At 39.9% G+C, this 23463-nt stretch overlaps 8 protein-coding genes across 10 annotated transcripts; 4 read left to right on the plus strand and 4 right to left on the minus strand.

Moving 5' to 3' along the window:
* The first annotated feature begins 1223 nt into the window (after positions 1-1223).
* VhaAC39-1 (V-type proton ATPase subunit VhaAC39-1) lies at positions 1224-3507 on the plus strand. The gene is made up of 6 exons (XM_046611427.2): positions 1224-1498; positions 1824-2174; positions 2247-2404; positions 2477-2653; positions 2735-2812; positions 2905-3507. Exons 1-6 carry the CDS (start codon positions 1378-1380, stop codon positions 3064-3066), a joined length of 1047 nt encoding a protein of 348 aa, XP_046467383.1. The 5' UTR covers positions 1224-1377; the 3' UTR covers positions 3067-3507.
* THG (tRNA-histidine guanylyltransferase) lies at positions 3075-5470 on the minus strand. Its single transcript, XM_046611425.2, has 3 exons — positions 4976-5470; positions 4624-4868; positions 3075-4537 (listed from the first exon to the last, which is right to left on the minus strand). Exons 1-3 carry the CDS (start codon positions 5334-5336, stop codon positions 4037-4039), a joined length of 1107 nt encoding a protein of 368 aa, XP_046467381.1. The 5' UTR covers positions 5337-5470; the 3' UTR covers positions 3075-4036.
* A 356-nt stretch (positions 5471-5826) lies between these two features.
* Rpn3 (regulatory particle non-ATPase 3) lies at positions 5827-7684 on the minus strand. Its single transcript, XM_046611422.1, has 2 exons — positions 7523-7684; positions 5827-7439 (listed from the first exon to the last, which is right to left on the minus strand). The coding sequence occupies exon 2, from the start codon at positions 7423-7425 to the stop codon at positions 5920-5922; it is 1506 nt and encodes a 501-aa protein (XP_046467378.1). The 5' UTR covers positions 7426-7439; positions 7523-7684; the 3' UTR covers positions 5827-5919.
* Positions 7685-7835: 151 nt separating this feature from the next.
* On the plus strand, positions 7836-8880 carry EMC4 (ER membrane protein complex subunit 4). Its single transcript, XM_046611436.2, has 3 exons — positions 7836-8035; positions 8257-8528; positions 8611-8880. The coding sequence occupies exons 1-3, from the start codon at positions 7977-7979 to the stop codon at positions 8805-8807; spliced, it is 528 nt and encodes a 175-aa protein (XP_046467392.1). The 5' UTR covers positions 7836-7976; the 3' UTR covers positions 8808-8880.
* Positions 7902-12511, minus strand: LOC124211903 (transcription factor Adf-1-like). Its single transcript, XM_046611430.2, has 7 exons — positions 12372-12511; positions 12036-12190; positions 11755-11902; positions 10850-11674; positions 9319-10768; positions 9199-9252; positions 7902-9105 (listed from the first exon to the last, which is right to left on the minus strand). The coding sequence occupies exons 1-4, from the start codon at positions 12377-12379 to the stop codon at positions 11179-11181; spliced, it is 807 nt and encodes a 268-aa protein (XP_046467386.1). The 5' UTR covers positions 12380-12511; the 3' UTR covers positions 7902-9105; positions 9199-9252; positions 9319-10768; positions 10850-11178.
* sicily (NADH dehydrogenase (ubiquinone) complex I, assembly factor 6 homolog sicily) lies at positions 9806-11115 on the plus strand. The gene is made up of 4 exons (XM_046611428.2): positions 9806-9951; positions 10028-10250; positions 10382-10777; positions 10863-11115. The coding sequence occupies exons 1-4, from the start codon at positions 9806-9808 to the stop codon at positions 11049-11051; spliced, it is 954 nt and encodes a 317-aa protein (XP_046467384.1). The 3' UTR covers positions 11052-11115.
* Positions 12512-13409: 898 nt separating the features above from the next.
* Positions 13410-19346, plus strand: LOC124211893 (zinc finger protein 567). 3 transcript variants are annotated; one of them, XM_046611412.2, is made up of 15 exons: positions 13410-13697; positions 14093-14363; positions 14552-14673; positions 14806-14927; positions 15225-15370; positions 15929-16097; positions 16328-16493; positions 16558-16818; positions 16889-17226; positions 17317-17663; positions 17767-17840; positions 17905-18136; positions 18225-18403; positions 18491-18769; positions 18854-19346. In XM_046611412.2, the coding sequence occupies exons 1-15, from the start codon at positions 13563-13565 to the stop codon at positions 19040-19042; spliced, it is 3030 nt and encodes a 1009-aa protein (XP_046467368.1). In that variant the 5' UTR covers positions 13410-13562; the 3' UTR covers positions 19043-19346. The 3 variants fall into 3 exon arrangements, with proteins under 3 accessions (XP_046467368.1, XP_046467369.1, XP_046467370.1); XM_046611413.2 differs by lacking the exon at positions 13410-13697 and adding an exon at positions 13796-14000; XM_046611414.2 differs by lacking the exon at positions 13410-13697 and adding an exon at positions 13796-13996.
* A 125-nt stretch (positions 19347-19471) lies between these two features.
* Atg3 (Autophagy-related protein 3) lies at positions 19472-23422 on the minus strand. Its single transcript, XM_046611429.2, has 6 exons — positions 23119-23422; positions 22842-23030; positions 22513-22761; positions 22210-22359; positions 20340-20467; positions 19472-20257 (listed from the first exon to the last, which is right to left on the minus strand). Exons 1-6 carry the CDS (start codon positions 23188-23190, stop codon positions 20095-20097), a joined length of 951 nt encoding a protein of 316 aa, XP_046467385.1. The 5' UTR covers positions 23191-23422; the 3' UTR covers positions 19472-20094.
* Positions 23423-23463: the final 41 nt, after the last annotated feature.

Here is a 23463-nt window from a genome sequence, read left to right on the forward strand (position 1 = left end):
TGATAGTGCTGTAGTACAGTGTGCCCCTGTTAACAGGTAAAAAATAACAACATTTTATTAGTATTTGTTTTGCAAAATTAATATATAAGATGTGGAAAAATGACTGATTTTTGTACATATAATGAAGGACTGAATACCAATCAATTTCAACTAACTGACAAATTTTTCAAATTGAAAGTTTTCAAAGCAAAACCACAACGAAAGATTATCGTGGAATTTTCTTGTCATGAAACGATTGTGACTATGCGGCGTAATAATTGCACTCGATTCCAAGCCCATTCACACTTTTTGTGTTGTAGCTGGCTTATAAACGGACTGAGTTAAACTTGCTAAACAATAAAACTACGCATTTACCGAAAGTCAGGGGCACAAACAATAACAAACAATAACAAACGACACCCGATGCAGAGAATCGAGAATTGAAATCGTTAAGAAGTTGCACGAGAGAATGAAAATTTGATACACAAAACTCACCTTCGATGTCCCCGGCTGTTTTTAATTAGTAACTCGGTTCTTTTATGGACCATACACTGCACGTCATTCGCACATTATTCACAGTGAGTTTCGGGGAAGTTCAATGATCAAACTACATTACACAGCCTTTTTTTAACCATAAGATATCGGTGCTTGACTATGTCCCGAATAGTCAAAGCCTGTACACAGCAATCTGAATTCTCGATATACGGCTCACGTAACTTCACTACGATTGCTCGGAAGCGAGTGACACCGCACTGCGCTCAGAAGCAATTCCCGAACGGTCGGAAACGCAATGCGAGCTGCACACAGCGCCGTCAGATTTTCGAAAAATTGCCGTTGCACGAGAATGTATTTGGGATTCACTGACCTAACCACGCAAGTTTCAACGCGTGGCATTTTGCCGTTGCACCGGTACCTATTTTCATGAACGTCTTTTTGCCGCCAGCGGCGTGGGGCTGCGTCAGTTTGACATCCGTAAAAATCCAGCCTTATAAAATATTTAGATCGTTGGAACGCTCTTATCAGCCGCTTGAAGTCAACATTTAGGCCCAGTTCCACAACTTGACATTAAACTAAATAAACCGAACGTCGGCATAGTGCTGCGATAGCGTTAGTAACTTTGAACCGTATGAAGTAAGCAGTCTGAATAACGGTCTTATCGACTGTTGGACAAGATTCGCTGGTTCCGCGACTCCTCGTAACTCGCACACTCGCGTACGGTCGCCAACGTCACGTTATCAGCTGGTCATATGATCGACGAGAGAAAAAGTGGGCGAGTCTAGCCCGAGCTCCGAAGTGTCGTTCACGTCGCTACCATAATCACGTCGTTTCATTAGTTCCGCGCGCCGATTAAGTCGCGATATCCATCTAATATATTCGTGGAAAAGAAGAATCACCAAAATGAACGGGTGTATGTTCAACATCGACGGTGGATATTTGGAGGGCTTGTGCCGCGGCTTCAAGTGCGGTATCCTCCAGCAGAGTGACTACCTAAACTTAATTCAATGCGAAACCTTGGAGGGTACGTAATAACTGACTGGCTATCGTAATAGTTGCATATTTTCCGATGTTGAAACGCGCAGTCCAAATTCACTGGCAAAATCGATCCGGTTTCCGCGATATTTGACGTCCCACGGGATCCGATGCACCCCTATTCCCTCTTGATCAAGGTTACGCCCACCTTTACTTCTGCTTCTTACCTCTTGGGCACTCCCGCGACCTTGGAGCAAAAAATAATGGCGAAATATATCTCTGAGGAGAACTTTGCCCAATAACTGGACCTGTTTTCCAATGTTCTTGTAAATACGAGAATGAATTGTTCATTCACCTAATGTGCTCGTATTTAGATTTGAAGCTACACTTGGCTGGAACTGACTATGGTAGTTTCTTGGCCAATGAACCATCCCCTCTATCAGTGAGCGTGATCGACGACAAGCTACGAGAGAAATTGGTCATTGAGTTCCAGCATTTGAGGAATCATTCGGTTCAGCCATTGTCCACTTTTCTGGATTTCATTACCTACAGCTACATGATCGATAATATTATCCTCCTGATCACTGGGACCCTGCATCAAAGACCCATTTCCGAGCTGATTCCCAAGTGTCATCCTTTGGGAAGCTTCGAACAGATGGAAGCTATCCATGTAGCAGCTACTCCTGCTGAACTTTACAATGCCGTGCTTGTCGATACGCCACTAGGTCAGTTTGCGATCTACTTGCATTTATGATCCATTAAAGGATGTGTTTTTAATGGTTTTATTGCATCCACAGCTCCATTCTTCGTCGACTGTATCTCCGAGCAGGATCTTGATGAGATGAACATTGAAATAATCAGGAACACACTTTACAAAGCTTACTTGGAGGCTTTTTACAAGTTTTGCCTTGCCATTGGCGGAACTACTGCTGATACCATGTGCGAAATTCTAGCAGTACGTTCCTCGCTTTCTTTTACTTCAATCCCTTTTTCATATTAGTAATCTGTTGTTTTCTGATTACAACAGTTTGAAGCTGATCGCCGAGCCATTATCATAACAATCAACTCATTTGGCACAGAGTTAGGAAAGGATGACCGTGCTAAACTGTATCCACGATGTGGTCGTTTAAACCCTGATGGACTGGCTGCACTGGCCCGTGCAGATGATTATGAGCAGGTTAAAGCAGTTGCGGAATATTATGCGGTAAGTGCTATAAATTCCCTGCTCACATTGATTGGAATTTCCTGAGAATATTGACTTTAATCAACAATGTTGTATCCAAAGGAGTACAGCGCATTGTTTGAAGGTGCCGGAAACAATCCAGGAGACAAGACTTTGGAGGATAAGTTCTTTGAACATGAGGTACTGGAACAGTTTTGTCATATGTAAGATTTTTAGGATTTTTTGATTTTCCTGGGTGTTTCACTTCGCTTTTCTTTTGCCTCGTGCAACAGGTTCGCCTCAACATGCAAGCATTTCTACAGCAGTTCCACTTCGGAGTGTTCTACAGCTACTTGAAGCTGAAAGAGCAAGAATGCCGCAACATTGTGTGGATTTCAGAGTGCGTAGCGCAGAAACATCGTGCTAAGATCGACAATTACATCCCAATTTTTTAATTCACAAACTGCCACCAAGAAAACGTAATATTCCGTATCTTCGAAATACCAATCAATGGAGGCAGATCAATGTAATCTTCAGTCTGCAATTCAATTCCAAGCTAGTTTCACAACTTACACACTCTGAATTCTGATCAGTTTACTGCATCGCTACAGTCTTTGCAACCAACAACTAGACCTAGATATTACACGAAATATGCCATGATTTCGTTTGCAGCATCATTTCGTTATTACTTCCGTGCCTCTCAGTTAGAATAAACAAATATTTACTTCTGGTTAGAGAATTATTTCATGTATATAGTGTATTTTATCGGTATAAAATTAACCACTTACCATTGTCTTATACATATAGTATTATTTCACGGTGTGATTGTTAATTTAATAATAACTACATATTGTATAAACTCGTAAGTAATAAAATTGTAACGCATTCCACGTCAATAGTCTTCAGACTGTGATTTTTTTTTCCAATTTATTTCTGCTTCTTGTTTTCTTAGTCAATGTTGAAAATATCTCTCCAATCTCTCGCACAATTATTCTTTACTTTTTACGTCTACGTAAGTAAGAACAGATCTGCGGCTTTGAATAATTTATGGTAAGCTGTGTGCCTTGAGCTCAAAATTGTGCAGCATTTGCAGTTTCATTCATTAGCTCGAGAACAGGGTGAGGAACATTCATGAAAATCTCACACCACGCATATGAACAGATATCCACTAAATTTTAACTCACGGAATGTGCTCCAGTCAAAAGATATAGCTGCAATATGTGTCCCCCTATCGAATGGCTCACCAGCCGTCACTCGACATTGGCAGGGTACTGAATTATAAAACTTGGCAAAATATTTCAATTACTAATAACATTATGTGAGGCAAAGATAGAGGGTCCCACATCGTTTTCCTTTCACAGAGAACTAGAGCATCTTCCATTGGTTTTAAATTAGTGCAGATTTTCCTGTTTTCGATTAAATAACTTATGGCTTACATCGGGCTCTATCACTCTCAGATGGTTCACACTGCATTTTGTGTTTGTCCGCTTCTGGGTTTCTCTCAGTATTTCCATCCTCGTTCGACGTATTCAACGTATTCAGTGCATTTAGGGTATTAGGACGACCAGTTACAGCCGGAGTTTTATTGTTTACTTGGTGATGAGTGGCATGACCTGGGTGCACCACATGGACTGCTGAAGGCTGAGGAAGTGGGGGGTTGCTTGGAAGACCAGAGGGCTGAAAAGTGGCCAAGCTTTTCAATCCTATAACTTCTGGATTTTCCTTCCAAAATCGATCCCCAATAATGTCATCAACCAAGGCTACGACCAAGGGCTTCAGTCTGCCATTACCGTCAGGAACCAGCTTTCGGACCAGTGTGGTTCCTTTCCTGAATGTGGGTGGTTCGTTGTTGTAGTTGATGCCAAACTCTTGGAAAAGTAATTCATTTTTATGAGCAGCTAAAGTGCCTCTTAATTTTTCTTCCGCCTGTGATGAATAAATAAAAAGATACATTAAGAACCGAGCTACAAAACCAATTTTATACAACGATAAATTGATTTGATAATAATCACTTGAGTTGCAGTCATTTTTCTCTTCAGGACAAGATTCCAGAAACAGGTATTGTATAAATTGTTGACATGGACATCAGCTTGGCGCCAAGCAAGATAATCCCGCAGATTTTTATCCGTTGGATAAAGAACAACTCTGGCATCAAAAGAGGGTGGGTAGTGGAGTTCTCTGCCACGAAAGAATCTTGGCCAGTGATAGACGTAGGCAGAGGTGAAAAGCGAGTTGACATTGGACATCAGCTTGGAGCCTAAGTAGAGCAGCAAGAGATAAATGATACAAATGGCTTATTATGCAATGGTACGATTTGTGGTAGAGTGGTAGTAGGAAGGAACATGCGAACCCGCGTATACATACCTCTGCGCTTAAAGAGTTGAGTATCTTTTCTGAAAACGAAGGAGTACTCGTCACTTTGTCCGTAAGAGAGTACGATCTCTCTGAAATCGTCCATAACAGTAACGGCGGCTCGGTTCATCAGCTCCAAAGCAGCAATGTCATTCGGTTTGACGAACTGGTGGGCTTCAGCAAACTTGGAGAAGCCTCGTCCATCAATACGAACGACGATCCAACAGTTCGGCAAGCACTTATCCTCTACCTCGAAGTCCTTAACGTACTCGTACTTACTTTTTGCCATCGTTAATGCAGTTAAACTCAAGGGCTTGTTTATAACCATTTGCGCACTCGGACTAAAGACGTTTCTAAAGAGAGTAGGTTTCATCCGCAACTTTTATTGTTTACCTCTGTATTATTGTCAGTTGTCATTGTTTGGAACGGTTATGTCGCCGCGGTGCATCTTTTTCATTATTTAAGGTTACGATGCCGCAATCATCGCGCGATATTCTGGCGCTCGACTGTTGGCGATGCGCACGCCACCTTTTGCCACTATTGCCACGTGGGCGATAGAAACTGTCCAATTTCAGCGAATGCCGCTCAACCGCGAAATTTCAAATTTCAAAAGCTCTTGACTCGGTCATGACATAAATAATGTCGCAATTTTTTTTTTACGAATACCTACTTTCAGGGCTCACTTTGAGCCAGTTTTCTTACAGCTGTCTTAAAGCAAACGGGGTCGACGGGGCGTTAAATAAACTCCTTCATATTTTCCTTAAGCACCATGTGAAAACCAGGTACTTTGTGATGATAATACATCTCAATTTATTATAAAAGTATGTCGTCGGTTGTGCTTCCATACTATGAGATATTATGAGTTGTCGAAACATTGTTTTATTAATTTAATCGTTACAGAAAATGAATAATTTTATTTATAATAATCGCGCACACTGTCGAAGATGATAAATTATTTATGGGAATCCATCATCGTCCTCTTCTGCCATTTCCTTGGCAAGTTCCAAATCCTGCTGTTCACGCTCTCTACGTTCCTCCGCAGACTCCAAATCTTTTCCATACGATTTTGGAGGATAGCGCATTGCCTTAACACTCTGATTGTGTAGGTCTAAGCAGAAGGTGATACGCTGATGGAAAGCGAGCAGTGGCTCCCTAGTACAGTATATATCAGTCGTTTCCTTGCTGCGCATGTATCCATTCTCTGGATCAAGCGTTGCCTCGATAACTCCATCACGTATTGCCTTTGCCACAATAAATTCTGCATCAACACCAGAATCAAGACCAAGTTTTCTGGCAATATCTGCAGGGGATATACGGGAGTAGGACAACCCTATGGATCGAATAGCAGTCTTGATAACGTTGTGTCTCAGCCGGAGAATCAGAGTGAAAGTGTGGTCCGAGCGAAACTGGGGACCGAAATTTTCCAACACCTCCCCGAAGCGTTGCAAGTTTCCAAGTCTAACTGCCTGAGTTAACTGAAAGTAAGGAGCAAGCGAGCGACGTAATGCTGCCTGCCTAAATATCTGCCGTTCTGGAATATCTCCTAGTAAAAGCTCGACGGTAACGGCCAGCTTCTGAACAGTTTGTCGAAATCCAACAGCAGTGGTTTGAGGTGCTTTTCGCATGGCCTGTACCAAATACTTGTGGGCAGCTGAGTACTCAAGCCGAGCAGCCTTTATTCTACCTAAGTAGTACAGAAATCTAGCCCATTCATTATTGCTAGCTGTTTCTGGAAATGTGGATTTAAGGACCAGCTTGTCTGCCTGGTCGTACAAATTATAATGTAAGTAGTTACGTAGCAGGCAGTTTATCAGTACAGCTTGGCCCTCATAATCGTTGCGCAGGGTAGCAGTCCTCAATCTTGAGTGCAAAAAACCTCTGATCTTGTCCAGTTGATTAGTAAGTTCGTATGCTCTGGTATGGTAAAAGTAACACTTTGCTGCGATGAGATCGATTGTTCTTCGATTCTGCGCAGTAATCTTCTGAACGAGGGCCTCGGAACAACGCACAGCATCCTCGTGTTTATGGGTGTCTATGAGCCTGACAAGGACTAGCAGATGAACGTATGCATCGATTTCAGGTAGCAACGGCAAAGCAGAGCTGCGGAATCGCTGAATGGCTGCCTGCGCACCCTCAGTGTCCATCGGCTCCTCTACCCAGGCAAGAAGAGCATCTTTTTCTACTGCTGAACGAGTGTAAAAGCCTCCAATTATACCACGCAGGACAACGGGATTTAGTTTACGCCTGGTGTTAGGAAGGGCCCGAAGAACACGTAGAATGAAGCGTGGCTCCTTGTTTTGAACAGCCTTTTCTATTTGCCTAGTGTGCTCACGGAGGTCATGGATTGTCAGAAGATCTACATCCTTTTTCTCACCCACGTCCCCATCACCAGCAGGCGCATCTGCACCTCCAGGAACTTCGACTTCCATCGCCTCAACACCTCTACCTCCAGGAACTCCCATTGTTCTGACTCGAGCTGAGCAATATAACCAAAAAATGAACGTTGGTATGATTTACGGACTAAAATGAAGAGCGAGATAATGATGGAGTTGTGCATACCTTATATTCTCAGATGGCAGTTCTCAGAGAGCACAAATCCAGACGTAAAACAGCGGAAAATCCTTCGAAATCTTAATCCTAAATTTGGATAACGGGTTGGGTGACAAGCTTTTTCGGGCTACTTTGCTGCACTCTCATCATTCCGGTTACGGTACAGAGAAGTAGTAAAATCCTCAAGACGAGAAAGTATCTAGGCGCATTCACATCGCTACAGATACAAAATGAACATGCAAAATTGTCCAATTCTACTACTACATTTCACCGAAAGATCGCAGCACTACGTTGCTGGAGTCAATCATCGACGCTTGCGTATCAACATATTGTATAATTTAGCAAGACTAAAGTGATACGAAGTAATTATCAATTTTTAACCTACGAAATCCGGCCGAGGTGTCTGCTTTATTTACCAAATATAATTATTTAATTAGATAATTTAATACTACACTGCAGTGCGATGGCTACATCGAAGCCAAATACAAGGAAATTGAAGTGGTCCCTGGATTTCGCTCACAAGTACGACAAACCTTTGAAAATCGTTTTTTAAACTTTTTGACACTGTCCGTGGTTGTAGCTGCTTCGTCATTTTTGTTTACATAAATTCAACCTCCTACTTTTAATCCCGAGCAATCAATTCACCCGGAAATAGAACTGCTATCTATTAACCAGATAATGCCTGGATCTTCTTGGTTGATGATATCGCAAATGTGTAACTAGAAAACGATTTCTCTCAACAGAAATAAACAGGAAAAGAGCGTGGATGTGGCAGCACCTCCAGGCTACAATCCGTCGGTAGCCCTAGCACATAACACAGAAGCCCTTAGAGAATCAGACTCTAATCATCTGATAATAAAGAAATCATGGGACCTGGCACTTGGTCCACTGAAGCAGGTTCCAATGAATCTCTTCATTATGTACATGGCTGGTAACTCGATATCGATTTTCCCAATAATGATGGTTGGCATGCTGATCATAAGACCCGTAAAGGCCTTATTCACACTACAACAGAGTTAGTAACCTTATCCAGATACTTATCATTTTATCATTTTCTTTTCATAGAATGACATTGCGTTTTCTTGTGCTCTTTTTAGCCTTCAAAGTTATAGAAGGAACACATGCTTTTGGACAGAAGTTTGTGTTTTTCCTTGGTCAACTGGTGAACATTGCCCTGGCGCTTTACAAATGCCAGTCCATGGGTCTGCTGCCGACACATGCCTCAGACTGGTTAGCATTTGTCGAACCACAAACAAGGGTCGAATATGGCGGTGGAGGAATTATATACGTGTAATTGTATAATTATATTTAACTGTTATTACAGGGCAAAAACTTGCGGCAAATAAATCATTACACTATTTAACCAAGCCTCTTTGTTGGCTCGTTCAGATTTAAACTTAATATATAAAAACCTCCAATTAGACTAATAGATCGAAATCATCATTGATTAAAATAATGCAGTTGAATTATCACTGCAAGTATTGCAGAAATGTATCTCATTGTCGCATAATTCGTCATTTATCTTTCTTATACTCGTCTGCAAATGCTTTCAATTTCTGAAGTATTTGTGCAGGCTCATCAACTCGGGGCACCTGAAATATAAGTATGAAAATATTTCATTTATGCAATTGATATATCTCATACATTTCACTGCTAGATAACTATATGCTGTGTAAACAGTATACCTGATAATTCTGACTTATGTATATACCCGCGTAGACACCAACCCCTAGAGTAACCTGTAAAGAAGGTTTCGATTTCAAAGTTAAAATCGGATTGACTGCAAAGCGACTGAATCTACCCACCAAAAATCGCAACATTTTGACTAAAAATCTTCAAATCTGACAACGTTACGACAAATATGTACAATTAGGTGACCCCAACGTAACTCTGTTTAACTCTGCTTTTGACACAGCCCGGGTTGTGCTGGGTCTATTTTCACGTCGTCTGCTCGGTTCTTGATTCTTGCCAGAACCAAAGAGTATAGCAAACGGAAAGATTAGGCAGTCATCCTGAGATGCCTTGCACGATGCACAATTGGACAAAATGATTGATGTCTATTCTCAATGCACTGGTCACACATCTACTATCGTTAATACTCCGCGGCTTACAGCAGCCTACAAACTCTTACAACATAACCTAAAAATCATTTGAAACCTCGAGTACACTGTGCAGGTCTACGAATTTATATCAGATAATGTTATGACAGTACTATTAGATATGATTGCCAGGTTGTCGCGGGATGAAACGAACATTCTTGAAATTCCCTGAATTTTAGTCCGTAAAAGTATTATGGCATCGATCTTAGTAAATAGCCGGTCGGCGACAATTAACAAGTGCTCCTTACTTATCGAACATTTCTGCACTCCACTACTTACGCGCTTTAAGGCTACATCAGCAAAGCAAACGCCGGCAGAGTACTGCTTGGATTTGGTTAGGTACCTATCGATGCTGTGTAATCCGAAAACCCAACTCACATCACGATTTGTTAGTCCTGGAGCTTTCATTTTTTAGGAAATATGACTACGAGAATTACCTCTGTGCTTTACTTCTTCCAAACACAGTGCGGTCCGCAGCACTTGCTATCAGAGCTTTCAACATCGAAGTAGCAAGAGTGGAGGAACAAGCAAGTGACACCACCATTGGAAAGATGAGATTGAAATTTTGGGAGGATACAGTGGATAAAATCTACAATGACACTCCACCTAGAAATCCAGTTGCCTTGGAGCTACATCGGGTAGAACTATTACGTATCAGGCTATCGCATGAAGATCTATCAAGTGCTTATACTAAAGGCTAAATAACAAAGCTATCTGATATTAGGCTCGTAGTATTTGAAGCATTTAACACAAGTTAATATTTTTACAGATTGTTAGAAAGCATAAGCTTTCGAAACACTATTTGAAACGCCTTATAGTTGCCCGTTCAGAAAAACTAACTCTCTCCGTGTTCCCGAGCCTTGAATCTCTGGAAGCATATGCCGAAAATACAGCTTCACCAGTTTATTACTTGCTACTGGAAGCAAGCGACATAAAACATGTCCGTGTCGATCATGCGGCCAGTCACTTAGGCAAAGCACACGGAATTACAAATCTAATTCGTTCGATTCTCTACAATGCTCAGAGACGGTCTATCGTTATTCCTCAGGACATAATGATGAAGCATAACCTTTCTACAGAAGAGGTACTTCGAGGAAAGTCACGAAAAGAGATTGGTGATGCTGTTTTCGATGTTTCCTCAAGAGCTAAGCTACACCTGGAAAAGGTAAATGTGTTTATAAAGTACATGCCGAGATATAAAATATGTCGGACCTTTCCGTCTTAAGATATTTTATACTTTGTTTTTTTAGGCTCGTTCACTGCGCAATGACGTGCCAAAGAAAGCAAGTGCAATTTTCCTCCCAGCTATCACAATTGACTTCTATCTAGAACGGCTCAGGCGAATGGACTTTGATATCTATCATCCAAGCCTCCAACACAGGAGTGCCCTATTACCGATAATACTGTTCTGGAAAAAGCTACGTTCTCTTCCATATTAATAACGTTAGTTGTTGTATATATATTTAAATAGAAATAAATACACGTTGACAAATGTAACACTAATTGTTTCCAAATTTAGAGGAGTGAAACCATACTTTGGAATTTAGACACCAGAATTGTACCTATTCAATTCGATTCATTGTTTTTATATCCGTGCGTGCATAGGTAAGACATTATATGGATTTTTGCTCTATTCTTATCATCACTATTCAATTCTCCAACCATCACACCAACCATCTTTCCAAACAGTTTATCTGCGTTTTCTGCATCTGACACTGCTGATGCTATCTGCTTGGTAGCATTCCCTATATCACGAAGACTATCTAGAAGCCCTTCTTCTAGTTTCAACTTGTCTCTCTTTATAGAGATTGGGGAAGTACTGGGAGATATGCTTCTGTATCTCTTGCTCGGCGGAACGATCGTTACAGCATCAGGTGTGACAACTTGATCTGTTCCAGGGTTTTCAACGTAACCAATTTCTACTGGTAAAGAATTATCGATCCCCCCATCCCACGGAGAGTCGCCCAACACACCAGAATCAAAAGATTCAAGTTTGACATTAGTTGTCTCTTTTATAAGCTCAGTGTCCCTCAGTGAGCCATATATATGAGGAAGGATTCTTCTATAAATAAAAGAAGATACGAATGAAGATTGAACCGGCTTCAGCATTCAATATGAGCTTAGTTTTATTCTCTGTTTCACCTTCGCTCTATGATATGTTTTTCCAAGAACCTCATAGATTCGTAAAAAGGCCAGCCTGACTGCGCAAGGCCAGGATTTTTTTTGAGTTTCCGATGTTCCGCTGTGTAACGATCACGCAAACTTATCCATTTCTTATAAATTTCCTGTGCTGATATACAAGTGATTACATATTTGCCACACTATATGTTAAAATTAATCCGTAAAGTTTTTTGTTGTTCAACTTGATTCACCCTGTAACTTTGGAATTGCTAATGTGAGTGATATAAAACTAGCATATTTACATGTGCATCCCATTAGATCTCCAATTTCCTGCCACATGAATTGTTTATACGCAGGATCTTTGAAGTCTGTTCTTGATCTATCATAGAGTGCTGGTCTTTCACGAACCAATCGGACAAGCAATTCAGTTTCCTTAAGATAATTAGTCACATCTCCACTGTAATGAAAAATAAAAAGCTCAGTTACGTTACGTTACACATTACATACATTACAACTAAGTTTTTCTAGATTTTGGTATACTATTCACAATTTATATACAATTTGTTTCTGAAATTTTATAAATCAACCTTGTGATTAAACATCAAAACAAAAAGATGAATATATAAACAAACACTTACCTTGCCATTGTAAGATTTCTGGCAGATACGTATCAGTTTCATTTCAATCAGCGCTTTGGAACCACTAGTATATTATTTCTATTAACAGCATGGAGCGATAACATTTTCAAAAAGCCTGACTTTGTAGCATTTGGAGCAACCTACGATTGAATGAATACATGAAGCTAGAACTAGGACCTCAATTTAGTTTTAGGAAGGTTGTAGTATTGTACACAATTGAATAGAAATGGAATTGTTTGAAATTAAACACATTTTTGCCACAATAAAAATTAACAATAAACTTGCTACGATTAGCATCTTTTATTCACATAGATTGTTCTTATTTTTTATTTGCTCTTTTGGACGTATCCCTTCGCGGTAAGTACCAAGTACTCTATTAACATGGATTGCTGCAAGTACGTCCATGACGTTCATATACGTACGATTTCGCAGATGCCGCACACGTCACGGTCTAATCAAGGTTATGCCCGCCAGGTTATACCAAGTTATGCTTGTACATATTCGATAATATTGGTTCCGTTCGCAGTCTAGTTAAAACCAACAAATAAAAGAATCCCGTAAGATAAAGAAAGCTGTGGGGACCCGCTAATTAACGAAACGAAATTGATACGACCATCGCAACTTTTGACGTTGATCACAGTGAAACAAAACAACCTCATTTTACGTAGTAAACAGCATTCCTGTCAGTACGCTTTTAGATCTATTTGAAAATAGTATTTATAAAAAAGAGTATACACGGCCACAGATAAAAAACGATTTGACAAATAAATCATCGGTTTCTGGCTTACTTCAGATTCCAAGGAATTAAGACCAAATATATAACGTGAAATTTCTGTTTTTGGAGGTTAACCCAAAATGTCGTAGCACCTGACTCTTCCTTTTCCACTATCGCAGCGTTGCAAACTGGAGCTCATACAGGGTGTTGTAAATAATTTCTTATGATCTACGAATGTATGTCTTAACGCGAAGCAACGTAGTCCCGACATTTTTAAATTACTGAGTGCAGCTTTGGAAAATCTTTTGTCGAGAACGCTGGATAGAAGTTCGATCAACGGATGAAAATATTCTCTTGCGGTGAAACGAGAGTGGATGACCGGACTAACAAGCTACAGGAACGAGTTAGTTACCGGTCACCCGTTGTACTGCGGGCAGGGGCCGTAAGCAGGGCCTCTAATAATATTTGCCGCCATTATGGAGGTCCCGCTTTATGATTCAGCGGTTTGTCGATTATGTGCCGAAGACAATGGCAACGGAGAATTCTTGTACGCAGCCGACGGCGAAGAGTCGGATTTAAGCTCCATGGTGAACCGCTACTTGCCACTGAAGGTATGAGAATTTGCAAGCTATCCTCTGATATCAGACAGCAACTTGACTTCCTATTACCCCAATATGGAGGCTCCACTGATTTTCGTTGCACAACCTCAAATTCACCTACTACACGAATCAAGATATTATTTTCTACTTCTACTTCAACATCTCTGACACCGCCAAACCCGAGGGCACTGATTATTTCACAAGCAAAAAAATTACTCACGATTATATCAACCATCGTCAAACAATTAAAAACATATGATCGAGTACAATAATCGTTAAATCCTGCTAGAGCTAAAAGCTGGCTGATAGGTGCAAGTAATGATAATAGAATATTTTCTGTAGACACTCACTTTTCTTTTTTTTTATCAAGATTTGTTTCTGAAAATCCAATTTCTCACTCCCCATAGATACGAGATGACGGTAAACTACCTCGCACTATCTGCCCAGGATGCAACATCCAGCTGGAGGCAACTGTACAGTTCTTCGAATTACTCGTCGAAGGGCAAAAGAAAATTCGTGAGATGTGGAAATCACAAGTCGAACAACATCGCAAGGCTGAGAGGGAGCGCCTTCGTGCTGAAAGGGAACACACTGAGTTGGAAATTGTCACTCCTGAACTTGATCATTTTGGATTACAAGCTGAGGGCGATCACATTGAACGGCAAATTGTTATTAAAAGTAAGCTGGTAAATGGGGCGACCCTGGCATCTCTTCTCTTGATCACAAAAGTTTTGAAAGTCTAGTAAATTTTTCATAATTGTATTCGCAAGCAAACAGGGGTTCTGATTCATTACCTTGTTTAATACTTATTGCAATTGAACCCCCAACCTCGTTATGAAGGAATTGAAATATTATGCATCTTTCAGTCATGCCAGATGGAACTCTGTATACGGCGGAACATGAGATGAGTTTACAAATGGAAGGGTTGGATAAGCCTAGAAGAAAACGAGGCCGACCCCCGAAGGCCCATACTGAGGCTGAGACTAAGGTAATGTGCTGGCGATTTATATAATTTTTTCTGTTTCCAATCAGGTTACATTTCTTTGTGAAACGTAAACATCACAAGCTCAAAAGATGCATTGTCTACTGTGCATAATTTTAGTCAATTGAATTCATGCAGGAGAATGTAAAGGAATTGAAACAAGAAGTCGGCAGTCAAGGGGAAGAAGATAAGCAAGAGGAGGAACTTGAGGAAGTAGATGGTGATGGTAGACGTCGCCGAAAACGAAAAGTGCCCAAAAGGTAATTAACTAGGTGATCTAGCATTGCAGTAAGGATGATATACATAACAGAATTATGTTCTTCTTAATTTTTTTATGCATTATTAATTTATTACTGAGACTGTATGATGCTGAAACTAGCCACTGAATTTCAACAATGTATAACTAAAAGCAAGAGTGGTCGCAAAGGCATTGTGATCACAAAATTTGCTGGATGATTTCCAGATGTGTTTTCAGTTATTCGGCTGTTGGTATTCAGCGACTTGTTTTAGCGTAATTTAAATTGCTACTCTACTGCAACCTACACATTCCTCTATAGATTCATGGAAGCTGTGCAGGGAAAGGAACTAGAGAGGATATTTAAAGAAGAAGGAGTAATCGATGAAGAAGATGATGATGAGCCTGGAGATGACTTTGATGATCCGGAAGAACGACTGAATTTGCCAACAACGGACGGTCATGAAGGTTTGTAGTTTGTACTGTCTTGTTGTCAGCAAGTTTGAAAGTATCGCTAATGTTGCATGCTCAGTCTTTCTTTACACTGAAGACTCATTTTCCGTCTCTCCTATCTAATGGACTCTCCATTTCATCTGACTATTGCCCTCTATTCCCAGAACTCTGATCCTGCACTCTGCTTTCTACACTCACCAACTTTATTCCGCTTGTCCCAAGACACTATTCACCTACCCTCTGAACTGCACATTTCGTTTCTACTATTCCGTTAACTTACAATAAACATATAATTGATATTCTAAACATACCTAAAGTTATTCAACCACCATCCTAACCTCCGGTTGTCATAGAACGTAACAGCGAAGCCAAACCAGTCTATTCCTTACCCCTCAGGAGTAAACAACCTATAGGTCATTAGACTAAGATTAATTTTAATATTTTGTCCCCCATTAAAATATTTATTACTTTAATATTTCGTACCAATGAGGTAGCAGGAATAATCGAAGGTCTTATTGGATTTTTGGAACAAGAATGAATTATTAATTTTACTTGATGTACTTCAAATAATAGAAATTATCGGGCATCTGGAGACTCAAGAGGGGAAAGATCTTGGTGAACTAGTGATAGTAAATCGTGGAAGAGGCAGAGGCAGGCCACGGCTTCGGCGACGTAAGACCAAATTCACATGTAATTTGTGTGGACGAGGATTTCTGCAGCGTAGCAGATATATTATGCACAAGTAAGTTGACAGTTATAACATACGTTATCATATTTTCAGTGGCACGGCACGTTTCAGTGCAGCTGTTTTGATAGGAGTAATTTCGGTATAGCCATTGTGACCAGGCACATAAAATAAAAATATTTGCTGTGATGTTTGTTTCCGAAACATCCCGCACTAGTATGGTCGTCTAGAAATGTTTGGCCCACTATTTTCACTGTTATGGAATCTATTTGACATTTTTATATTAGGAGCTTTCACAAAGGCGTCAAGTACGAATGCCTCGAGTGTAAGAAGCAGTTTACGAATAGAGACAATTTTGGTCTTCATCAGAAAACTACAGGACACACTGGCGAAGGAATAATAGAAAATCCAGAGGAAAACGAGGTTCGCAATCAAGAGCCTCCAACAACTGAGGTATACTCAATCATTTCTTATAGGCTAGTATTATTTGCAACATTTCACCAGTTTTTTTATCCAGGGAACGGAAAATGCAGCAGCTGCGTCACCCAAAGAGACGCAAGATGTACCTGGAGAAGCTTCTGTGGCAGAAGAAAAACCGCGTGAAGTTGGTGGAAAAATGATAGAGTGTGAACTCTGCCAAAAACAATTCCAGTCAAAGCAGAGCTATGAGGTTCATGCAAAGGTTGTTCACCAAGGGGAAAAACCTTATACGTGCAACATATGTAACAAGACCTTTGCCTATCACACAAGCCTAAAAGGGCACATGCTTGCACATGAGGTGAGGATTTCAATGTTCTGGAAAATGAGCTATTGAATTACTTACTTACTTTAGAAGACATTTTTTCCAGGCTAATAAATCTGACAAGGGATTTCCTTGTGACATATGTGGAAAGGTTCTAAATCATCCTAGCTCAGTTGTGTACCACAAGGAGGCTGAGCACAATAATGGCCGTCGTTTCGTATGCAATAAGTGTGGAAAAAGCTTCAAGCACAAACAGCTGTTGCAGCGTCACCAGCTGGTACACTCGGATGATCGCCCATATGTTTGCAAGTCTTGTGGTGCTACTTTCAAGACTAAAGCCAATCTGATAAATCACCAATCCATCCACACTGGAGAGAAAAAGTATTTCTGCGAATTATGTGGACAGCAATTTGCACACAAGACCAGTCTCACCCTGCATTATAGGTACTGGTTCATATTTTCTAAGATAGCTGAGGAAAAAATTTTATATACGATTACTTATGATTATTAAAGATTTCCTGTTCTTATTTGCAGATGGCATACAGGTCACAAACCTTACACATGTGAAGTGTGTAGTAAAAGTTTTTCACAGAACGGCAATCTGCAGGAACATATGAGAATTCACACAGGAGAAAAGCCTTACTGTTGTGATTACTGCGGTCGAAAGTTTACCACCTCCTCGCAGTTCAAACTTCACGTCAAACGACATACGGGCGAGCGTCCCTGGAAATGTGAATTTTGCGCAAAATGCTTCCTGCACAAGGATACGTGGAAGTGTCACGTCAGACGGCATAAGGGTGAACGCCCCTTCCAATGTGCCCACTGCAATCGGGGGTTTACTGAGCAGTGGGCTCTCAAAAAACATCTACGATTACACACAGGTATTCACATTATTGAAGAGCCATTTTGGTGTAGAAGGGTTGTCGAAGGTCACAAGAATCTTCAATATATAAGTAATCCGATTTTTGCCTTTATGTTGTTTAGGGGAAAAGCCATACTCATGTAATATCTGTGGTAAAGCTTTCGCTGATTGCTCGAACCTCACTAAACACAAAAAGGTACTGTGTACAATGACCATTATTAAAAATGATAGAACGGAATTGAACATTTATTTTTCGGCAGGTGCACAGAGAAAATAAAGTGGTTGATGTCGGGGAGCTTGCAGAAAATTCTCCCATCGGCGAGGTATGGCAGATATTACCTGGTGCACAACAGGGCGACGAGAATTCACTTGGAGATCAAGTGACTCAAGTTATTGGAACTGATGAGGCATCGGGTGATGGCATACAGCAAATTATATATGTGTCGTATCAAGATCCAGACGATCCGAATCAGTCGAGAACATTACACTTTGGTAGGCAAATTCATAATGAAAGAGCATTTATACAATGTTTTATTTACACCAGGAAAAAAATAATATATTCTGACATCTTGCCATGCAGTTGATGCTGGAATGATGGAGAATAAGGAGGTAGCTGCAGTAGCAGGGAGCCAATCATTGCCGTCTTTGGACGTCGAAGATGAAGATGAGACAACCCAACAGCCTGTACAAGATGAAGAGAATCTCGAGCCAGATGAGAGAATTAACATGGAATTAGCCGAGTCTGACTTACAACTGCAGGTGTGAAATGATTAAAATTATGTTCAATATGCATGGTGCGGCGTGTATGCGTGATTTTACCCCCCTTACAAATCTTTCATGTCTCAGATTACCGATGAGGAAGGAAATCCTATTCCACTTTCAATACAAGATGCACGACAATTACTGTCAGAAGGTCAGTTTGTCAGTCAATTGGGTGACTGTCAGACAATTAGAGTTCACTCAGGAGTCTTAACTCAAGAATTGGCGCAACAACTAGAAGTTGAAGATCAAGGTTCCATGCCGATCGAGGATCCAAACGAAACCGTAACAGAGGATCCAAGTAGCACCGTAGCCTTGACTTCGACAACTCACACTGACGCTGAAGACATTGTCAAGGCGTTGGAGGTATACTTTCAGTATTGTCTTCCAGTTGTGCCTATATGAAAAATTGATTTAATTGTTTTTGTTAACAATTAATTTTTATACCAGGATGAGGATACTGATGCGACAGCTGTTGCTGCCGTTAATCAGATGGAAACCGAGGAACAGACTGAAGACATAATGGATGGTGAGCAAACGATAGAATTCACAACTCAAGATGGTCAGAAAGTGCGACTTGTAACGTCCTACCACGTCGACCCAATGCAACTTGCCTCCGAATACTTGACTATTGTGTAGATGACAAAGTTCAAATTTAAGGTGCCGAAAAAAATACATTCGCATGCTGCAATATTAACACATTACAATGAACCTGTAAAATTGGGAGCGGTACCTTTCTACTTTATAATTATAGTGACTTGCAGAAATTATGAAAATCGAATCACAAGCTGATGTGTTTGGCAAGCACATTACCTCGAGTATCTAATTACAGTTTATAAGTATCCAATTGTCTATGTATAGAGTGGAAATAATGTATCAATTCTTTACCAGTGTAAGATGATAGTAAATAAATAACGACACGCTGACAGAAAAGTTCCATGTACTTCACAGTGTTTTATGTGACTGACAATTCCTTATTTCAAGTTGAGAAATCTGATTAGGATCGGGGATGAATTATGCGTTACATGATAATTCGAAGTGCACATGAAACATCCATTTTTGGGTTAGTATTTTTAAATCAGTTTATTTGCAGATGCAAAAGATTGATTAATATTATTTTGTGTTGTTTTCTGCACATTTAATTAAACCTGAAGATAAATCTAGTACTGAAATCCGACATATTCGTTAGTGCGCGTGTAGTTTTCGTTAGACTACAAAACATCGATTTTGAACAGAACTTTACCACCTGCGAAGACAAACCGGAGTATTCATAACAATCATCCGGTAATAATCAGTAGTATCGATGATGTTCTTAAAAATTGGCATCATCTTTATAATAACAGGCAATATAAGTAATTAGCTATGCTTGGAAAAATCAGTTTGATAAAAGAATCTGTCCTTTTTTAATCTAAAAATGGCAAGAAGTAACTCATTGCAGTAGGCAATATATCAGAAGCTAATTACTTAGGCGTCGCATTACCGTTGTGAGTATTAATTAATTAGATTTATATAGCTGATTATGGTTCCAGGATTGTAATTGTAAACTTATCATGGTACGCTTGTTGACTTGGTTTCCATTTTCATGGCAACACGCTATTTGTTTCCTAGCGTTTTCTGGATGGTGCACGCCATTAAAAATGAAATTGCTAAATTATTAAGTAGCATTACTTTCACCTGACTATTGCATCCACCTAGCCAGAAGTGGTAAGCATAAAATTCTGTGTATAATCGTACTCAATTGTGGGAATGACAGACTGAACAAACTTGAGAAATATAATTAGGTACATGTGAACGCCCAGCTCTCTCCCACCCTCCATTACTGTCTCTATGATCTTCTTCATCACCTCAGCATGCCTAAAAAAATATTTCATCTCTCAGTACAAAAACTGTGCCTGTAAAAGTAAATACATATAGGGTGCCAGCCCATGTCTAATACCTGCAAGGGTGCACAGATGCCATAGGTGGACCAGGAAGATGTGGATGAGTTTCCATTGTGACAGTCTTTTTTGCGTGGTCCTGGCTTACATCTTCATACATCTCCTCAACACTCAGTGGCTTGCGACTCTGAAAGTATTATATGTACAAAATGGTACTGTATATATCTGTAAGGTAGCAGCTTAAACTTGATTTCTCTAAAATTTAAGGATGGATGAGCCGTTTTATCTGAATCAAAATGCCGAAAAGAAAAATCCGCCCACAAATCAGCAGTGTTATTTGTACCAATGATGGTAAACATGAATGAAACAATGTTCCTACTATACAATAGAAATGAAATTCGAGTAGCGCAAGCTATGATATCAACAGGGTGGCAACACTTTTATTGAAATAAAATTCCCTGACTTTCCCATAGGTACACATAACGTGAAATTTCAAAATTGTTGCACCCCACACAACTTTTAATGATCTCCAACTCGCCCCAAAAAGATACATAACAAACTTAAACCCCCTCTCTCCCCCCATTTTACCTAACAAAAAAAAGTTCCAATCAAAACAACTGATGGGAATGAATAAATTTGAAAATCGTTTACATACATTCCTGCCTCCATTAAAGGCAACGTAACAATTTTTAAGGTATCTCCTTTTCCCCAAGCATAACATACTATTTGAATAGCCCCTGACTTTTCCTGGCAGAAATTTCAGTATTCCCTCATCTTTTGCCACCAAATTAGCAAAATGTTGAATGGCTTTTACAATGAATGGTACGCTACATTATATATGAGATGGGCAAAGAGAAATGAAGATCGAATAATCCTATTTTCCTAACTGAGTGTGCAGAATTCAATTTTTCAAACTCAAATGGGTACACGAGATAATACATTCCCGCACTAGTGTGGGAAGACAATCGGAATGTCCCTTTCTTGTAGTGCAACTAGTGATGTAAAACGACCGGTCATAAATGATTCGGTCATGTCACGAGCATTTGTGGCTTACCCCTTCGACCTGCCTCATACATTATACAATTAATACAGTTGTAAAAGGACCGATTATTTTTTAAGTAAAATTTCCTTAACAAGGCTAACGACAGAATGTTATGAATCACAAACTATAATATTATTAATATATTAATATTACGTACGAGTTATTAATGCTGTCAAATTGTGCACATCTCGTTAGGAAAAATAGTATATGCAAATATTTGCACACAAGTTGCATAATGTACTATTTCAAAAGTAAATTTGGCTGAGTATACGAAGCACAGTTGGGGTCTTCAAATAATGTTTAGAAAAAATGAGGAAATGATACATTTTTTCCCGTAAAACAACGTAATTTCCTGATCAATCCCGGCCTAAAATCTGGTGTTTTCAATCCGAATCTAATATCTGTGATCATATTTTGCTCAGTGCCCTGTTTCACAAATTGGTTAAAAAACATTCAAGAAATCTTACATTGCACTATAGTCATAACGTGCAATAATGATTGTTGACAATCATCCATCCTACTGTACTTGCACAAATCTATTTTTATCCAATCTGGAGATAATTATGTGTAAAATTTTTTCAGACTATCTCTAAAAATCTCAATGATAAACAAGATAAGCTCAAACGAATGCCCATTGAGTCACAAACGCCAGAGATCATTTGTTTTAAACATTCTTATTTATAGAACTTTTTTTTCGATTATTGATATGCTAACTTTAGGTACTCTAATTTGTTTGGAATCATTTATATTATATACATAGCAAGGACGTTGCTGTATTCGAGTTCACTATCATTGGCGCAAATAATATTGCTAGACTTTTTAAACAGTTTTTCTTCTTTTCCCAACTTTCAATTTAGACAGCAGCCCATTATCCTCAAACTACATACCTCATCATACCCAAAGAGCCAGAGCCGAGGGGTTTGGTAATATTTGTCATAAGTGATATGAAGATCGTATGTGCGTGTGTGTATAATTTCTCCATCGGTACAAGAATCGCGTTCTTCATTAACAGGTTTTCGCGTCGATTCCGAAGTATACTAAAGGGAAATAGATCAAACAAACAAACTTGTTGTTAAATAATGACTTACATTTCCAAGATCCACAACATCACTTATACTACAAGGTCAAGATCATTAAAAAAAAAAAAAACAGATTGTGCATCATTGTGCAACCAAGATTTTCATCTGTACCTTGTCATCTTCATCCAAAAGACCGCTGACCTCGAACGCTTCCATATCTGCTGGCTCCTCATCATCCTCATCATCATCATCTGTATCTGCAGCTCCCGTAGCACCCTTGGGCTGTCCCTCCTCCAATGTCATTTCTGTAACTTTCTCATCTATTCCTCCAATGCTTGAGTCATAATGATGGGTATCGACCCATCCACCTTCAGGATCATCAACCTCAATAACACGTTCCTGATCTTCACAGTACTCTATCTAGAAATATCAAATGTAAAATGTTTACCGAGAATTTGACGGTTCAACTCATATCAGAGCATAGCCCAAGTTTCACTAACTTGTTTACATCTCCGTGAACATGGCACGTTACGAGTCAATAAAAACTGTTTGTTCTTTGGTAGGTATGATTTGACCCTGTCTTGGTCTCCAGTAGCCCATTGCCACGTAGGGCAATGATGAACAAGGTGATCACCGGCAGCGACAAACTCTTCAGGAGTTAAAACTCCGGTTTCTCGGAACTTGCTCTCCTGCGAATTGCATACTGTGAATTAGTAAGGACAGAGGTATAACAGAGCAGGTGGAAATAAAGGGGACATTGTAGTACGACAATTGTACCTTTAGAACCGGGGTCAGATACTCGGCAACCCCGAGCGCTGTTCCTTTGACAGAATTGATAACGCTCTGCATTGTAACGATGGACACAGGAGTCGCGATTTTATCAAGTTATCTACAGGTCCGTCTGGTATTTTTATGCGTACTCGCGACCAGGCTGGACTAATGCCGGATGAATTTATTCATGCCGACGTCGATGGGTGAACGACTCATCTGTGTTTTGACGACGATCGATCGATTTTCGTCACAAAACACAAGCTCACCTGGCCCAGTAGAAGGCATGTGACGAGTAAAATAAATGCTCCCGCATAAACATGGATGATGACCTATTGAGATACGAAACTCACT

The sequence above is a fragment of the Neodiprion pinetum genome, chromosome 2 (genome assembly GCF_021155775.2).
Source record: "Neodiprion pinetum isolate iyNeoPine1 chromosome 2, iyNeoPine1.2, whole genome shotgun sequence".
Taxonomy (NCBI): domain Eukaryota; kingdom Metazoa; phylum Arthropoda; class Insecta; order Hymenoptera; family Diprionidae; genus Neodiprion; species Neodiprion pinetum.

Bases quoted from the DNA above. Each gene is read 5' to 3' on its own strand.
- Rpn3 (XM_046611422.1), bottom strand. From the start codon at position 7,425: ATGGGAGTTCCTGGAGGTAGAGGTGTTGAGGCGATGGAAGTCGAAGTT.
- THG (XM_046611425.2), bottom strand. From the start codon at position 5,336: ATGAAACCTACTCTCTTTAGAAACGTCTTTAGTCCGAGTGCGCAAATG. The intron at 4,869-4,975 runs GTATGTATACGC...TGCTCTACTTAG, and splicing joins TCAACTCTTTAAGCGCAGAG to GCTCCAAGCTGATGTCCAAT. The intron at 4,538-4,623 runs GTGATTATTATC...TATTCATCACAG, and splicing joins GAAAAATGACTGCAACTCAA to GCGGAAGAAAAATTAAGAGG.
- Atg3 (XM_046611429.2), bottom strand. From the start codon at position 23,190: ATGCAGAGCGTTATCAATTCTGTCAAAGGAACAGCGCTCGGGGTTGCC. The intron at 22,360-22,512 runs GTACAGATGAAA...ATTTCCCTTTAG, and splicing joins TTTTGGATGAAGATGACAAG to TATACTTCGGAATCGACGCG. The intron at 20,258-20,339 runs GTATTAGACATG...ATATTTTTTTAG, and splicing joins GCATCTGTGCACCCTTGCAG to GCATGCTGAGGTGATGAAGA.
- LOC124211893 (XM_046611412.2), top strand. From the start codon at position 13,563: ATGGAGGTCCCGCTTTATGATTCAGCGGTTTGTCGATTATGTGCCGAA. The intron at 14,674-14,805 runs GTAATGTGCTGG...GAATTCATGCAG, and splicing joins ATACTGAGGCTGAGACTAAG to GAGAATGTAAAGGAATTGAA. The intron at 16,494-16,557 runs GTATACTCAATC...TTTTTTATCCAG, and splicing joins AAGAGCCTCCAACAACTGAG to GGAACGGAAAATGCAGCAGC.
- VhaAC39-1 (XM_046611427.2), top strand. From the start codon at position 1,378: ATGAACGGGTGTATGTTCAACATCGACGGTGGATATTTGGAGGGCTTG. The intron at 2,405-2,476 runs GTACGTTCCTCG...TGATTACAACAG, and splicing joins CCATGTGCGAAATTCTAGCA to TTTGAAGCTGATCGCCGAGC. The intron at 2,813-2,904 runs GTACTGGAACAG...CTCGTGCAACAG, and splicing joins ATAAGTTCTTTGAACATGAG to GTTCGCCTCAACATGCAAGC.
- LOC124211903 (XM_046611430.2), bottom strand. The intron at 11,903-12,035 runs GTAAATATGCTA...CTTGTATATCAG, and splicing joins AGATCTAATGGGATGCACAT to CACAGGAAATTTATAAGAAA. The intron at 11,675-11,754 runs GTGAAACAGAGA...TTTTATTTATAG, and splicing joins AAACATATCATAGAGCGAAG to AAGAATCCTTCCTCATATAT.
- EMC4 (XM_046611436.2), top strand. From the start codon at position 7,977: ATGGCTACATCGAAGCCAAATACAAGGAAATTGAAGTGGTCCCTGGAT. The intron at 8,036-8,256 runs GTACGACAAACC...TTCTCTCAACAG, and splicing joins TCCCTGGATTTCGCTCACAA to AAATAAACAGGAAAAGAGCG. The intron at 8,529-8,610 runs GTTAGTAACCTT...TGCTCTTTTTAG, and splicing joins CTTATTCACACTACAACAGA to CCTTCAAAGTTATAGAAGGA.
- sicily (XM_046611428.2), top strand. From the start codon at position 9,806: ATGGCATCGATCTTAGTAAATAGCCGGTCGGCGACAATTAACAAGTGC. The intron at 9,952-10,027 runs GTACCTATCGAT...TTCATTTTTTAG, and splicing joins TACTGCTTGGATTTGGTTAG to GAAATATGACTACGAGAATT. The intron at 10,251-10,381 runs GTAGAACTATTA...ATATTTTTACAG, and splicing joins TTGCCTTGGAGCTACATCGG to ATTGTTAGAAAGCATAAGCT.